We start from the raw sequence: 16,163 nt of genomic DNA, 5'->3' as shown, positions 1-16,163 counted from the left end.
GTTTGAAACACACTTTTGTATTGGCAGGAAACACCACAAGATTACAGGTGCAAAAAGTGTGTGTGGGGGAACCTTAAACTTGGTAACAGAGGTGCATACACACAGTACCTTTAACTCCATCTGGGCTTTTATAATGTGCTAACCGTAAATAAAGGAAAAGTATAATTGTCTTAGTTTGTTGTGTTCCCCTTAGTGGTTGGATTGGAAACATTTGCTTATAATCCTTATACATATAGTCCTTAGGCCATGGTGACGAATGCAAGCGTAAAGGGCTAAAATGTACAGAAAACTGAATATGCACTGATGCTATTCACAAAGTTAATTTCATCTATAAATGCCTCTTTAAAACTTTTGAGCACCAATGCACCCTTTTAGTTCACTGTGATCAATTCATCAACATTGCACGCAACATAAGGGAACCCTGGAATTTTTACAAATTTCCCCAGCTTTAGTTGCCTCCTGAGGAAACTTTGGGCGATTTAGCAATATTTCGACATACCACCAGCAATTCCAGTTATTGGCAATGGAGAGGCATTTTGGGAGATTTGCCTCTCGCAGTCGTGCGTAAAAGATCAAATCTTCCTATTTGCCACTAAGTGTAAAAAAATTCACAATTTATTATAACAGCTGTTACTGGCTGCTATTTAGCCACATTTGTTCTGTTGACCATCATTGTATAGCAGTAAACTTGTTTCTCTGCTAGGAATTCAAAGATGGGTTACAGGACTGCAGCTATTACAAAACCTGTATTATGGGCCCTCTTATGTGAAACCAGGCATGGTATAAATTAAATAATTTAATACATACTTCATATGCAAACACCGATATAAAATAGATATACATTAGCATATATATTAAAAACAAGATGTCTTTCTATGTTACTGCAATGCGCACACACACACACACATTATTCCATATATATATATATATATATATATATATATATATATATATATATATATATATATATATATATATATATATATATATATATATATATATAATCTGTATATGTACCCCTTGTTGTAAAATATAAGGATATTATTAGTTACTGAGGAGTTCCATGACCATATGATAGCATGAGGCTGAAGGCAACAGGGGGTACTATAATTATTATAATACACATGTTTCAGTGAGTCATGTTACAGAAATGACATCACTAAGCTCCGATTATAACCAATGACCTCGCTAAGCACCATTTATAAGGATATAATTTACAGGATATTCATGGCTCTTATGTACTATAAGGATATTCTAAGTTCCCATACATCATGACGATATAAAAGTATGAGGCAGAAGGCCAGATGCTTTTATACCTGTTTGAACCTCCAAGGTGAATTCTAATATCATCATATTTTACAACGGCGGTGGAGGTGGGTAGGTTACATTATTTATTGTAATACACAAGTTTAAGTGAGTCTTGGCAGAGATGACATCACTAAGCACTGGTCATAACTGATGACATCACTAAGCACCATTTATAAGGGTATTTATGGTCCTAATGTATTCTTATTATTATTATTAAGTTGATATTACCACCAGATGTGCTAACTCAGTTGCCAGGCTGCCTTCGGTGTTTTCTATTCTCTCTTGACTATTATCATGTGCATGTCAGGAGTAACACATACAAGTGAACTGAAGGCACATTCAGCTTCAAGTGCAGTTCTCTGCCTGTGAAGGGTGGCATATGAGCTTAAAGCAGCTGGTGGGACTTTATGTCCCTTTATACATACAGCCCAGTGAACAGGAACCATCAGCAAAGCTATTGTGCTATACTTTATTTGGGACAATTCTGTGCAATTTGTCTTGGCAGCTTTTTCAAAAAAAAACAAATAGCACTTGTGGCATTAGTCAATGCCCAATGATTTTATAATCTGTTGCTTCTTCCTCTTGCTGCGAAAGTATACCATTTTCTCAACTTTTTTCCCCCTCGCCTTTGCCTGTTCCTTAGCAAAGCGAGGCAGTGTCTCAGTTCAGTTCCATAGCTTGGAAGATAAGGAAAATGATCTGGAGGTATTTGAGGTAGAGGACAAAAAGCAGTCCATACCAGCAGTCATCATTTGTCCAGGTATAATAAGCCATCTGGATGCTGCTTTCTGTTAAGGTTTTTGTTTTTAAATTCAACAATAGTTTTTAATAGCAATGTTAATTACAATGTTACATGTGTATAAGGCCTAAATTGGCCATTTGGTACACAACATTGGTGAATATCAAGGGTAACAAAGTCATAAAAAAAATCTAGAAACAAAAATTCAGCAATACAAAAACAATTTGTAACATTTGTATTTAGCTTCAAATAACATAGTCCAGAAGAACTTATGCTTGGATATTGTTTACCGAGACCATTAATTAAATTAAAAAGAGTAGTATAAGTACCAGTAGGTCTTTCCAGCTGACAAAAGGTCACCCATTCCGATTAGAAGAAAAGAGGTTCCGCCTAAATATTCGGAAGGGGTTTTTATACAGTGTGAGCTGTGAAGATGTGGAATTCTCTACCTGAATCGGTTGTACTAGCTGATACATTAGTTAGCTTTAAGAATGGGTTGGATGGAATACAGGGTTATGGAATATAGCTCATAGTACAAGTTGATCCAGGGACTAGTCCGATTTTGGAGCCAGGAAGGAATTTTTCCCCCTCTGAGGCAAATTGGTGAGGCTTCAGATGGGTTTTTTGCCTTCCTCTGGATCAACTGGAAGTTAGGCAGAAATTTATATTCAGAAGATCAGTGCACCTGGGAACTGCTGTGTCATCAATCATGTTCTCTGTAATGTTCATAAATAAATAAAAAGCAGCAAGCATATATATATCAATGAATATCTTGTGCAGCCATTTCACCATGGTCTGTGTGCTCCCTCTGATCACCTGACAGGAAATAATGCAGCTTCATCTGGAAGAAGTGTGGGAATAAAAGGCAGAGCTCTCTCCATTCATTAGCAGATGTAACCTAGCATGTGTGTGCACCGTGGGTTTGTGTGTGAGCACAGGGGCTGGCTATTAAAACGGGAGGTTTTCTATTTAGCATTATTCAGTAGCATATACTACTAAAAAGCATTTTTAAATGAAAATTATCTAGAGGAAGCAGTGTTTTACATATGGGTTGTTTTATGTGTGTTTTTATTTATAGAGACCTGCAACATTCTGAGGTGTTGTTTGCATTAAAAGGAACAGTTCAGTGTTAAAATAAAAACTGGATAAATATAGTATGTACAGAAGAATTTTCTAATATAGTTAGTCAGCCAACAATGTAATGTTGTTTGGAGTGAGTGGATGTCTAACATTCTCAGACTGAAGGAAACAAAATTCAAATAATTTATACAGTGCAATTAAAGTTCATTTTGTTGGACTAATGTGATAAAATAGGATTTTGAATACATTTTTTGGGTGATGGGACCCCTTTAAGGGCTCTTACTCATGAGCGTTTTTACCTGTGCTCCCCTGCGTTCCGTTTTTCGGCGTTCAGCCGCAGGGGAGCGCAGGAATAGACGCATTTCATTTTTTCAAATGGGGCTGTACTCACACAGGCGCATGTAGGCGCCGAACGCAGGTTGAGACGCAACATGCTGCATTTTTCCTGCGTTCAGCGACTACATGCGCCTGTGTGAGTACAGCCCCATTTAAAAAAATGAAATGCGTCTATTCCTGCGCTCCCCTTCGGCTGAACGCCGAAAAACGGAACGCAGGGGAGCGCAGGTAAAAATGCTCATGAGTAAGAGCCCTAAGGGGGGCCGCATGGGACATAACTGTTCAGTGAGTTTACAATTGATCCTTAGCATGCAGCTTAGGTTCAAAAGCAAACAGTTATGATCTATGTGGTCTCCCCACAAGTCTCTGATTGTTTAGTGCCTGTTAACCAATCACTGGAAACCAAGAGAGCTTCAAAACAGGAAGTAGTGTTCTGGCTATTATGTTAGACATCCAGTCACTCCAGCCTTTATACATTACATTTTGGCTAACTAACTATTAGAAACATTTTTTTTTTGCACAGCCTATCTATTTACCCAGTTTTTATTTTTATATTAAACAATTCTTTTAAAGGAAAACCATACCCCCCAAACAATGTAGGTCTCTAAAAAGTTATTGTATAATACAGCTCATATGTAAAACACTGCTTCATGTAAATAGACCATTTTCATAACAATATACTTGTTTAGTATTATGTGCCATTGGGTAATCATAAATAGAAAATTGCCATTTTAAAAAAATCCGCCCCATGGGATTGTACGATTCACTGTGCACACAAACATACCAAACAAACCATACATGTTAGGTCACATGAGCCAATTAACAGAGTCCTGTCTTTTGCTTCCACACTTCTTCCTGTTACAGTTAGAGCTGCAGTATTTCTGGTCAGGTGATCTCTGAGGCAGCACACAGACCATCACAAAATGGTGGTTCAAGGCAAGAGATGTAAATGGGTAATATTTACTTAAATATTTATTCCAGTTTGATAAGATTCTTTAATATGCCACTTAATATGATTTAAACTATCTGGTGCTCAAGTATTCCTTTTGGGGGGTATAGTTTTCCTTTAAGGTCTGCATATAATTAGAGATTTCATAACAAATAAAGAGAATGGGACACAAGCAGAAAAAATTCTGGTATCTTCCAACCAGTATACAATGGACAAAAAGATGCATACATCTGCTTGCAAAAAAAGTGTGTTTATTTTGGCATAGTTCACAACATTTTGGGAGGCATGTAACCCAACTCCTTCCTAAAGTTTTAATGACAAACCAAATCCCCAGATACATATAAAGAAAGGCAAAACTGCCCCCTAGTGTTCTTTTCAACAAAGTCCATGGTAAAGTCCATATTTAAACACATATCCAAGGGATTCTGTAATTATAACCTGTTTCATAAACAAGTCAAATAAATAGACAGTCAAGGGAATATAATATTTGTTACCTCGTGGCCTGACTTTGTAACCAAAATTGTTTGTCTTTCAATAACATACTGTTATCACTTTCTGAAATTTCTTGTTTCGAGATCTGCCATCTTATACACCTCCAAGAAACGTGTATGGTGTAAATATTTTGTTTTTCAAGTGCTATATGCACATTTTTGTCCATATAATTAGAAAATATTTGGCCATACACAGGCCAGTATTTGCTGCCAGCACGGCCAAAAGGGGCAGTAACTTGGGGGGGGGGCGGGAAACGGTTTTTGCGGAAGTGCCAGTACACCATGCTCGTGACGTTATGCTGTATTTTGGGGACTCTGTAAAGTCCGGTGCCTAGGGTTGAGTGCCTTAGACCTAACTACATCACTGGTTGGGCCTCCCCTGGCTGACCCAGTAGCTTATTGGTGCATGGGGCCAAAATGACAGCATATATGATCATAGCTTGGTCAGATATTAGTCAGGAAGGTTGTAAAATCCCATCAGGTGAGGACAGAATTGGGACACTTATGCAGTCCTCTAGTTACAGGTGTGTATGAAGCTAATTTATGATTCACACATTACCAATATTCTTTGATGAGGAAGTATCGTTCATTGTTCTTGCTTTTTTGTAAGAGAAAATTGTATCATGTTTCTCATCCTAGTGCTATTGCAGTGTCATTGTGAAATGTAAGCTCATAGATTTTAAACAATGAGCTGGCTGGACCTTAAAAGCAAGTCTTCACTTTCTCCTTTTCTTCCCTTTTTCCTCTTTTTATATCTGCTCTTCTCTCCTGTCTCTTTTTCCTTTAAAATTCTGAGAAAGGTCATTGGATTTGGCTTAAAGTTTTATTTTATTATGGTTCACAGGGATAAGAGGTCAATATGAATATTGTATAATGCCCAAGCGGGCTGGGACATCTCTGGCTTCCGCCTATTCCTGTAAAAGGCTGATGAAATGTGTATTTCTTTCCTTCTTTCATGAAAATAAAAGATTAAAAGAGAAAAAAAAGCAGCAAAGAAGGATAGCAAGGTGCTCTTTTCTGTGCTTTCAAGCTTGCAATTGAATGTATATATTGTTTTGTACATAATGTATACAACCTGGGACAGTCACTGGAAGTGGCTTCTGGTAGTGTAAATTGATAATATCGTGAACTTGTTTTCAGAAAAGATGATAAAGGAAAACAATGATATTGATGGTGATCTCATGTTAAAGAGCAAAAAAGATGGAGATGAACATATCCCATTATGGCATAAGGAAACTGAGCAGCCAGGTACCCCCTGTGTGGAGGCTGATAGCTTTGGCTACTTATTAACACTTTTGTTTCAGATTGTGAAATATTTATGTTGTGTATATATACAGTCATATGAAAAAGTTTGGGAACCCCTCTCAGCCTGTATAATAATTTACGCAGAGTACTGGGGTGATTTTTAGTGAAGCAGTATTTGGTTGTTTGAAATTAAATCAAATGTAAAAAACTGGCTGTACAAATTTGTGTACCCTTGTAATTTTGCTAATTTGAATGCACGTAACTGCTCAATACTGATTACTGGCAACACCAAATTGGTTGGATTAGCTCGTTAAGCCTTGAACTTCATGGGCAGGTGTGTCCAGTCACAAGAAATGGTATTTAAGGTGGCCAATTTCAAGTTGTGCTGCTTCTATTTTACTCTCCTCTGAAAAGTGACAGCATGGGATCCTCAAAGCAACTCTCAAAAGATCTTAAATCTAAGATTGTTCAGTATCATTGTCTAGGCCGGGAAGGCTACAAAAAAAGCTATCGCAGAGGTTTAAACTGTCAGTTTCAACTGTAAGGTATGGAATCTGGAAATGGAAGGGCACAGGCACAGTTGCTGTAAACCCCAGGTCTGGCAGGCCAAGAAAAATACAGGAGCAGCATATGCGGGGAGGACTGTGAGTAGTTACAGACAACCCAAAGATCACCTCCAAAGACCTGCAAGAACATCTTGCTGCAGATGGTGTGTCTGTACATCGTTCTGCAATTCAGTGCAATTTGCACAAAGAACATCTGTATGGCAGGGTGACAAGCAAGAAGCCCTTTCTGCACTCACGCAAACACAAACAGAGTCGCTTGATATATGCAAAAGCTCATTTAGACAAGACACAGTCATTTTGGAACAAAGTGCTTTGGACAAAAATTTTGTTATTTGGTCATAACAAAAAGCACTTTGCATGGCAGAAGAACACCACATTCCAAGAAAAACACCAGCTACCTACTGTCAAATTTGGTGGAGGTTCCAGGAGGTTCCATCATGCTGTGGGGCTGTGTGGCTAGTTCGGGGACTGGGGCCCTTGTTAAAGTTGTCGGTGGGATGAATTCAACCCAATATCAACAAATTCTTCAGGGTAATGTTCAGGCATCTGTCACAAAGTTGAAGTTACGCAGGGGTTGGATATTCCAACAAGACAATGACCCTAAACACACTTTGAAATCTACAAAGGCATTTATGCAGAGGGAGAAGTACAATATTCTGTAATGGCCGTCACAGTCCCCCGACTTGAATATCATCAAAAATCTATGGGATGATTTGAAGCAGGCTGTCCATACTCGGCAGCCATCAAATTTAACTGAACCGGAGAGATTTTGTAAGGACGAATGGTCAAAAACACTGCCATCCAGAATCCAGACACTCTATATTTCTTTATCTTTAATACCTTGTATTATAACAGGCCATAGGAGAACCGAATTAATCACATAGGTAATAATTTTAAAATTGGTCTTATTAATTGAATTCAATTGGTGTTTTTTATAAAGTATCACTATTAATTAAAATTGATGTATTAGAATGTTTAATGAATTGCAGTTTTATTAATTTGACCGTATAATATAATTTAGCACATAGCACTTTGGTGATCTTCATATAGATAAGCACAGGCACTTTAGAGGTTTTTAGTTAATTATTGGCAGCAGTGTAAACTCTTTTAAATGATTCTAGAATATAAAGACATACAGGGTTTTACTTTTCTTTTCTCTTTTTAAATTAATAAAAAAGAATCCAGACACTCATCAAAGGCTATAGGAGGTGTCTAGAGGCTGATACATTTACTATAGGAGGCTCAACTAAGTATTGTAATATCTCTGTTGGGGTGCCCAGATTTACGCACATGTCTAATTTTGTTGTGATGCATATTGCATATTTCTGTACTGTTTCCATAAGGCATGCTATATATTAAATGCAAGTTGCTACTTTAAAAGCTCAGCCAATGATGAACAAAACTCCAAAGAATTAAGAGGGGTTCCCAGACTTTTCATATGACTGTATATATGTGTGTAATATATATATATGTTTGTGTGTAAATAATCTATTTTAGAATTAAAATTAACTCTGCTATGCACACATTTAGTTATGACTGATACAACTTGCCCTCTCTCTTGTATCTGTTAATAAAAATAACTACCTTTATCCCACAAATGATGCAGTATAAACTTCTTTTGCAGGTGACTTTTGTTGTTGAGCTTATTGCACTAAAATGCACCACGTTTTTGCACAGTGGGCTCGGCCGCCCAGTGCGGTAATGTCCGTGGCCCGGCGGTTGGGGACCCATGAGCTCCATTTTCCAAACAGTAATATTACAACACTTATCTACAATATTTGTAACATTATGACTGTCACTTTACAGCTGCAGTTGCAACCCCAGAAGCCTCCAGGACCCACCGCCCTGTATCAGCCCCGGTCTTCCCACAACCTGCGGTCCAAAGAAAGACTCCAGGGCCAAGAGTAGAGGAAATGCCCAAAAAGACAGAGGAGAAGCCCAAAGAAGGGATGCCAAATCAGCGGGAAAGTCCTAAGGTGATTAAAAAATTGTTTATTCTAGCACGTGTATTTGTATATTGTATATCTACTGCACAGTGTGGCCCACCAGAAGATTTCTGCATGTAGTATATATTACAATATTCTCTGCGAATTTTTTCCAACACATAGTGACAGAATTTGCCAAAATTTGAACTCTGAAATCCTGAAGGTTACCCATTATATTGGGATTAAATATACTAATCACCTTCCTCACTGCCAATAAAATGTTTAACAAATTGATGTGTAAAACAGATGCATCTGTAATTTCGTCAGAATGTGATTCTCTACTTTGACAAGTCAAACTCCGTTATGTTCAGTGTGGAGTTATTGCTCAGTGGCAGCTCTACTGCCCATTGCAAATAAAGGTGGGGTTAAAGGAGACCTTTACCATCTTGCAAAACTTAAAAAATTTCAAAAATGTGCTCTTCTAGCATAATTGTTTTTTTTCCTAATCACTGCTAGTTTCATGAATCTTCTGCACAGCCATGAAAAAGAGGCAGCAGGAAGTGGAAACGATGGTTGGGACTAGTAGGGGTTTTGCAGAAATTTTCAATAAATCAACCCAAAACACTACTTTCTTTCTATAGTTAAGAGTATAATGCACTGGCAGTTTCTTGTTTTTCACACAATTTGTCTCTTTTAACATGTAATTAATAAAATCCAGACTAAAAAGCCACTCTACATCCTGCAGAAACGTTATGTAGATTACAAAAACCGTAGTGTGCGTTTTATAAATGCTGATATAATTTTAAAAAATTATGAAATAAACAGTAAAGACTAGTGGCAAATTTCCAGAAATTGACAATGTCTGCATCATGCTAAAGGTTAATTTCATTGAATTACCATTTTTAAAGAGGCAGTATACACCTTTATTCACCATGGGTTGAATGAATACTGCTTGTGTCAAAAGTAAGTGTGTTTTAATCACAAAAAATTTATGTTTTTTGTTGTTGAGCTAAATAGGGCAAATAGGGAAATTGAAGCTACATCGTGTTTAGACCTTGCAAGGAACATAATTAAATTACTTCTTAACACATTGTCCCCAACTTCTAACAAAACAGTCACAACAAAGGGTGGGACTGTTTACTGGTAATCTAATTATTTACCTTAGTATCAAACATGGAGTAGCATCAGTTTTCCTGTTAAACTCAAGAAATAAATTAAAATAATAGGCAAAAAGTATTTTCAGTACAAGCCCCTTTAAGGAGATAAAGGGTCCAGTGTCTCACACACATATATAATTTGAATGAACATTTAAAGTTCATATACCTTTAGCATATATTCTTACATCTTGCAAATGTTATGTAAAGCGTTTTCTACTTTCCTATACAGGATGTTAAAGCTACACAGCAAGATTCTCCTTCACCTACTGTCAATGGGGATAAAGTTAAGGTAAGTACTTTGAATTGCTTGTATAACTTTTCCTATTAATGTCTTTAAAAATAGATTTCAGGAACACCTTTTCAACCATTATGTAATAAAGATAATCAATATTACACTTTAATGGTTTTAAATATGTAACAGGGTTACACAAGTGCTATGTGGAGGGGTAGCTCAACAATATTGTTACACAGTCACATTCTCCCATGATTTGCATAACCACTGACACAGTTTTATACCTAAGCTAGAGATCTGAAGCCAAAGCCCCTTTCCCCTCTTAAAGTTGATGAGTATTGCATGAATGAGGCTCCATCTTCTCTACCAAATGTGTTGAACAGCTGTGTAAAATAAAATGTACATATATATATAAATATATATGCCTAGTTTTTAGTGCAGTATCAACCTTTGACTAAATGCCCAAACATCATATTTATATTGCAAAAGAAAAAGTACTAAGAAACCACAGTTTAGCCTAGGGTGCCCAGCATCATACTATATTTATGGTACCCAGCATCTTAATATAAAATATCCATTGAGAAAACTGCTTGCAGGGCATCTATAGCTTCTACCATGAGACCCTCTTTCCTCTCAAAAAGGATATCCAGAAGAACCTGGCATGTCTTTAGAATAATAAAGATATGCAGGTATTGAGATGTATTATCAGTGATTGATCAATACTACTACTTGGAACATTGAATGTGTGGGTTATGTGTCCTGGCAACTTTGTCTTTCATGCCAGAATGCTCTGACTATACATGAATGCGTTTTTCCATATTGTTCTTTTTCTAAGGCTTACATTTCCCCTGTAATTCCCTCCTGTATTATGCAGCATCCAGCTGAGAAAGAGGATGAAATAATACGCATGAGGAAGGTCAGCATAGTGTCTGTTGAAATCAGTCTGTTTCTCCATCTCTCACATAAGGGAGGCAGCACATTTACATCATTTCATTTCATTACATTTATTCATAAAAACCCATCTCATACCTATGCCATACGCATTTCTATGCCATACAGATTTTGCATATAAATCTATGTATATCCATATGCTAATGTATATAGAAAGTGCACCTCTTTGAACTTGTTTATATCTATTATATTTTTGCATATTTATCATATTTATTTTATTAATAACATATATTTATAAAGTGCCAACATATTTCAGAGTGCTGTACAATAACTACAATCAATGGGTGTATACATTAAACATACAAAAAAAACATATACAAGTGGTATAGTGGGTGATGCCCAAAAGATCTTGCATTCGAAAATCAGTTGGATATCAGGCAGGTTTGAAATTCCCATTGGGCGCCATATCGGTACATTGATGTGGTCCTGTCCCAACAAGCCTGCATAGGCCTCTGCTGTGATCCAATCAGTGGCCCAGAGGCCAAGGATCAGATCAGCCCTATTTAGGCTATAGGGGTACTCTAGAGCTACTACTTATCAACTTATCAAACTTTTTTTTTTTGTAACTTAAATCCTGTGAAAAAACTCAAAACTTAGTGGTGCACACACATTTATTAATACATAAGAAGTTTTTCTTATGGTTTTGTTTTATTTTTATTCTGGAGAATACTGTAGGTGTCAGTAGGTGCTGACTCATTTCAGAATCTACACTATGCTGGAAATAGAGCAGTTATACCTTGTTTATGGATATAGCATACATTTTAATGTTACACATACTCCACATGTACATATTAGTATACTTAATAAGAGTGTCATTATTTAATATTTTTATTATAATTAATCGTTGGGATCTTGGGACCTAGTCATGAATGTGATTAAACTAACATCTGTCAGATGGAGATGCCTGCAATTAGAAAGCAGATGTTGGAATGAAAAATTTACTCCCAAGTGGTCCTATAACTAGTTGGTGACTCGGTCAGATTTATCAAAATGTGAGTTTAGAACTTAATAAATAAAAACTCACCCACATTCTAGTAATTCCTATGGGATTTTTAGAATTGTAATTATAAATGGGTGAAAGTTAGAACTCACCATTTGATAAATACGCTTCTAAAAATCCCATATTAATGAATAGAATGTTTGTGAGCTTTTATTTAAGTTCCAAACTCACAATTTGATTAATCTGCCCCATAATCTATATTTTGTCATAAAATGGGGTGAATGTACAAAAACTTGTTTGTGAAACTTAGTTGTGTGAAATGTAGACCTAAAAGACAAAGCTTGGTTGCAGTGTTTTTTAGTAATATGCCAAGGACCAAAAATAATTTTAGTACAGAAAACATACGGCAAAAGGCCAGAAAATCTCTTTCCTGACAACTTTATGTTGATGAGCGTGTGCCCAGAAAAAGTAGTTCTAGATGTTCTCAAAATGCACTCACTGATGGAAGTCAAAGTTTGAAGTTGCATTTCACCAAGGACGAATGGGGGGAGGCATGGTAATGGCCAAGGAATGACTTTCATTTCTTATCTCATGTCTTAACAACCAGGCTATTCTTAATAAAAGTATATATATATTTTCCTGCTAAATTCTGTATTATTTTTCTTAAAAACTCTTGGCGCTGTATAAAAAGTTCTATAAAACTGTATGACAATAGAATGAATCCATCCAGACATTTCATAAGATGCATGCATGCTGTCTCCCTGAGTTAAATCATTGTCATCCTCCCATAAGTTGAATAACATGTGATTGGCAAGTATTCATGCTCCTGCCAGTGAATATTTAATGAAATGAATCTGATTTTACAGCTCGTAGCATAGATTCAAGTGAATCTTTGCTTTTTAAACCCAGTTTCCATATGCACCCTATTTTAATAACACCAGCTTGTTGCTTCTAGTGCAGTGCAACACGTGCAATTAAATATGCAAATATACTGAGTTTTACACCACTGTCTTTAAATATTACAGATACAGGTATGGGATCCTTTATCCGGAAACCCGTTATCCAGAAAGCTCCGAATTACGGAAAGGCCATCTCCCATAGTGTTCACTATAATGAAATAATCCAATTTTTAAAAATGATTTCCTTTTTCTCTGTAATAATAAAACAGTAGCTTGTACTTGATCCCAACTAAGATATAATTAATCCTTATTGGATGCAAAACCAGCCTATTGGGTTAAGTAGACTTAAGGTATGGAGATCCAAATTATGGAAAGATCCCTTATCTGGAATACCCCAGGTCCCGAGCATTCTGGATAACAGGTCCCATACCTGTATTTCATAGCAACAAGACTTCCAGGTGTAGGCTTCTAGTAACCCTGTTTTGGTGATTTTGAACAATACTTTGAATTCTATTGGGCCTGTTTTTGCTTTTCTGGATCTTATAATGTCATTTTCCAGTCTTTGGGAACTGGTGGTGGGCTTGCAACTTAGTGCAAAAAGAAAGCTGCGAACAGGCCACAGGAAATGCAGACCATGTAAATAGTTTTGTTCCTCTGTATAATGGAATTAAAGGACCAGTAACGTCAAACAATTTTATTAAAAAATTCGTTCTAATACAACGAAAAAAAAAAACACCAACACAAATTAAAATTTAAAATAGCAAAGCCTTTATTAAGAAATAACTTACAGAAACTCCACTTCCTGTCCTCTTCAGAAACGGCGAAAGGGCGACCATCCATCTGCAGCGCTCGATTTCTCCTCCTGGCTATACACTGACAGCGTGTCCTCTGCCCGATCGCCTTCTCCAGCTCTTCTTCATTCAGCAGCAGTAGGAAGGTGATGTCTCCCGCTCCTCAGCTCCAGGAATGCAGCCCTGACTGCTGACCCCGTGCCCTCTCCGTCACTGAAAAAGAATGCGTCCAAGGAAGAACGCTTTCAGGCTGCTGGTAAAACAACAATCCCGTAGGATTCCTTTTCTCCAAGAGTAACAATCCCTACTCGCTCCCAGTCTCTCGTGGCGCCACTGCCTGTCACTCGCCGGGACATGACATTTGCTGGAGACGTTCTGCTTCCACCTTTCCTTCTACAACTCTGCTCGCTCTCCTGTCCCAAACTGTCGGCATCCGCTAATAGCTGGACTGAGCTTGGCTGCGCGGAGGAGGGCAGGAGCCTTGAAAGGCTGTTGCGGGGGAGGACGAGCCCCAAACCTGTGGATAGCAGTGTGCAGCCAGGGGGGAAGTGATGGCCACAGCTGCCTCTAACCCCTACCTCCCCAGCAACAGCATCGGTATCCATTGTGCACTCAGACTCGGGGAGGAATGCAGCCTGGAAGCGTTCTTTCTTGGACGCATTCTTTTTCAGTGACGGAGTGGGCACAGGGTCGGCAGTCAGGGCTGCATTCCTGGAGCGGAGGAGCGGGAGACATCACCTTCCTACTGCTGCTGAATGAAGAAGAGCTGGAGAAGGCGATCGGGCAGAGGACACGCTGTCAGTGTATAGCCAGGAGGAGAAATCGAGCGCTGCAGATGGATGGTCGCCCTTTCGCCGTTTCTGAAGAGGACAGGAAGTGGAGTTTCTGTAAGTTATTTCTTAATAAAGGCTTTGCTATTTTAAATTTTAATTTGTGTTGGTGTTTTTTTTTCGTTGTATTAGAACGAATTTTTTAATAAAAATTTTTGACGTTACTGGTCCTTTAAGCAGCTACACAAAAAAGATTTGCTATACCAAGAGGTTGCAGACCTCAGTAGGCCGTAACTCTCCCAAGACTGAGGTTGGAAAACCAATTTTTAAGTGAAGCCATAAATCAAACACCATCTGTTTGTTCAATGCAACATCTAAATTAGCCATTGCGCTTGCACTAATATTTCTACCATTAAATAGTTTGTTCCATTTTTTCATATTTGCAGCTCTGCAATAATTTTATTTTAATTTGAAATTTTACCACCTTTCTATTTTTTTTTTTGTTCACTTTCACAGAAAAGAGCAAAGAAACTAGAGGGTGAAAACATTTATATCAGACATAGCAATTTAATGTTGGAGGTTGGTATAAACCACTGAAATTGCCTGTTTTTTTACTTTTCTTTCCTTTTTTTGGCCTATTTCCACTTTGGTAATTTTCTCTGGTGTTTCTTTTCAAAGTTTCCTGCCATATCTGTCTGCGTTTTAGGCTTGCATGAGCAATGTTTCTATCTTGTGTTCTTCATAGCACGTCATAGGACAGACTTGGCACACAGCACTCACTGTAGCCTTTGCTTTCTATTTACTATCCATTGGCTGCTTTCTGGCATACAAAGTGGGTTAATTTAATGGATCTTCCCAAGTTAGAACACTAAAATCCAGTTTTAGAAGGTAACTGTGCAGTGTAGCAAACATATATCTATAATGGAATGCTTCTTTTACACAGAATTATTTCTTCTGTCAGTAGTTATAAACCTAGGCACTGGCTTTACTAGTAGCTATGTAGCAAAAGCCATTTGTAAGGTTAGGTAAAAGGACCTCTCATCATTTAGTTATTGTCTAGCCGCAGCTCTCGGCATACAACTGATGTCATCTACTGCCTGGGTTTCACTGGTGTTAGTAGGTATATAGCAGCAGGAAGACCACCACTTCACAGCAATGGGTTAGCTTTTTTTTTAATAACTGTTATTAATTAATAATAAGGCCTGTGTTCTGCTCTACCTTTGAGTCACAGGTAAGTCTTGTCATAATTACCTTATGGTTTGAGGTAAATGAAATAGTTCATATAATTTTGTGGCCTTCTACAAGCAGTGTGTGTGTGTGTGTGTGTGTGTTTGTGTGTGTGTGTATATATATATATATATATATATATATATATATATATATATATATATATATATATACAGGTCTTATGGTGAAATAAGGAAATTTTATTATTGGCGCTACAGTAAGCGCGACTAATATTTCGGCTGAAAACCTAGCCTTTATCAAAGTGACCAACTTTGATAAAGGCTGTGTTAATGGTGATTAGAACATCAAAGATTATGCAACAGGACACACTTTAGGGAAAAAAATGGCTGATTACACACATACCATCCATATGTTGAATGCAAGAACACACTACTGAACCATGGTGCGCATGGTTAATTACAGCATCAATAAGTCCTCACAAGAACCTATGTGTTGCACATCCTCAGTTCACCCTAAAATATAAAGCTTATTTGCCAGCCTTAAATAATATAAAGTACTGTGGGTTTAATTTTCACATGGTAAGGTTGGCGAAGTGT

At 37.4% G+C, this 16,163-nt stretch overlaps 1 protein-coding gene across 18 annotated transcripts in view; it reads left to right on the top strand.

Annotated features, from left to right (window-relative positions):
• The window catches only part of epb41.L (erythrocyte membrane protein band 4.1 L homeolog), a 119,083-nt gene that overhangs the window by 78,041 nt on the left and 24,879 nt on the right, over positions 1-16,163 (top strand). For 6 of the 18 annotated variants that reach the window (XM_041580884.1, XM_041580886.1, XM_041580887.1 and 3 more), the window contains 6 exons: positions 1,952-2,068; positions 6,044-6,151; positions 8,521-8,690; positions 10,026-10,085; positions 10,864-10,944; positions 14,896-14,958. In XM_041580884.1, the coding sequence (XP_041436818.1) occupies positions 1,952-2,068; positions 6,044-6,151; positions 8,521-8,690; positions 10,026-10,085; positions 10,864-10,944; positions 14,896-14,958 (599 nt within the window). 18 annotated transcript variants of the gene reach the window in all.

The sequence above is a fragment of the Xenopus laevis genome, chromosome 2L (genome assembly GCF_017654675.1).
Source record: "Xenopus laevis strain J_2021 chromosome 2L, Xenopus_laevis_v10.1, whole genome shotgun sequence".
Taxonomy (NCBI): domain Eukaryota; kingdom Metazoa; phylum Chordata; class Amphibia; order Anura; family Pipidae; genus Xenopus; species Xenopus laevis.
This window is presented reverse-complemented; position numbering and strand designations above follow the sequence as displayed.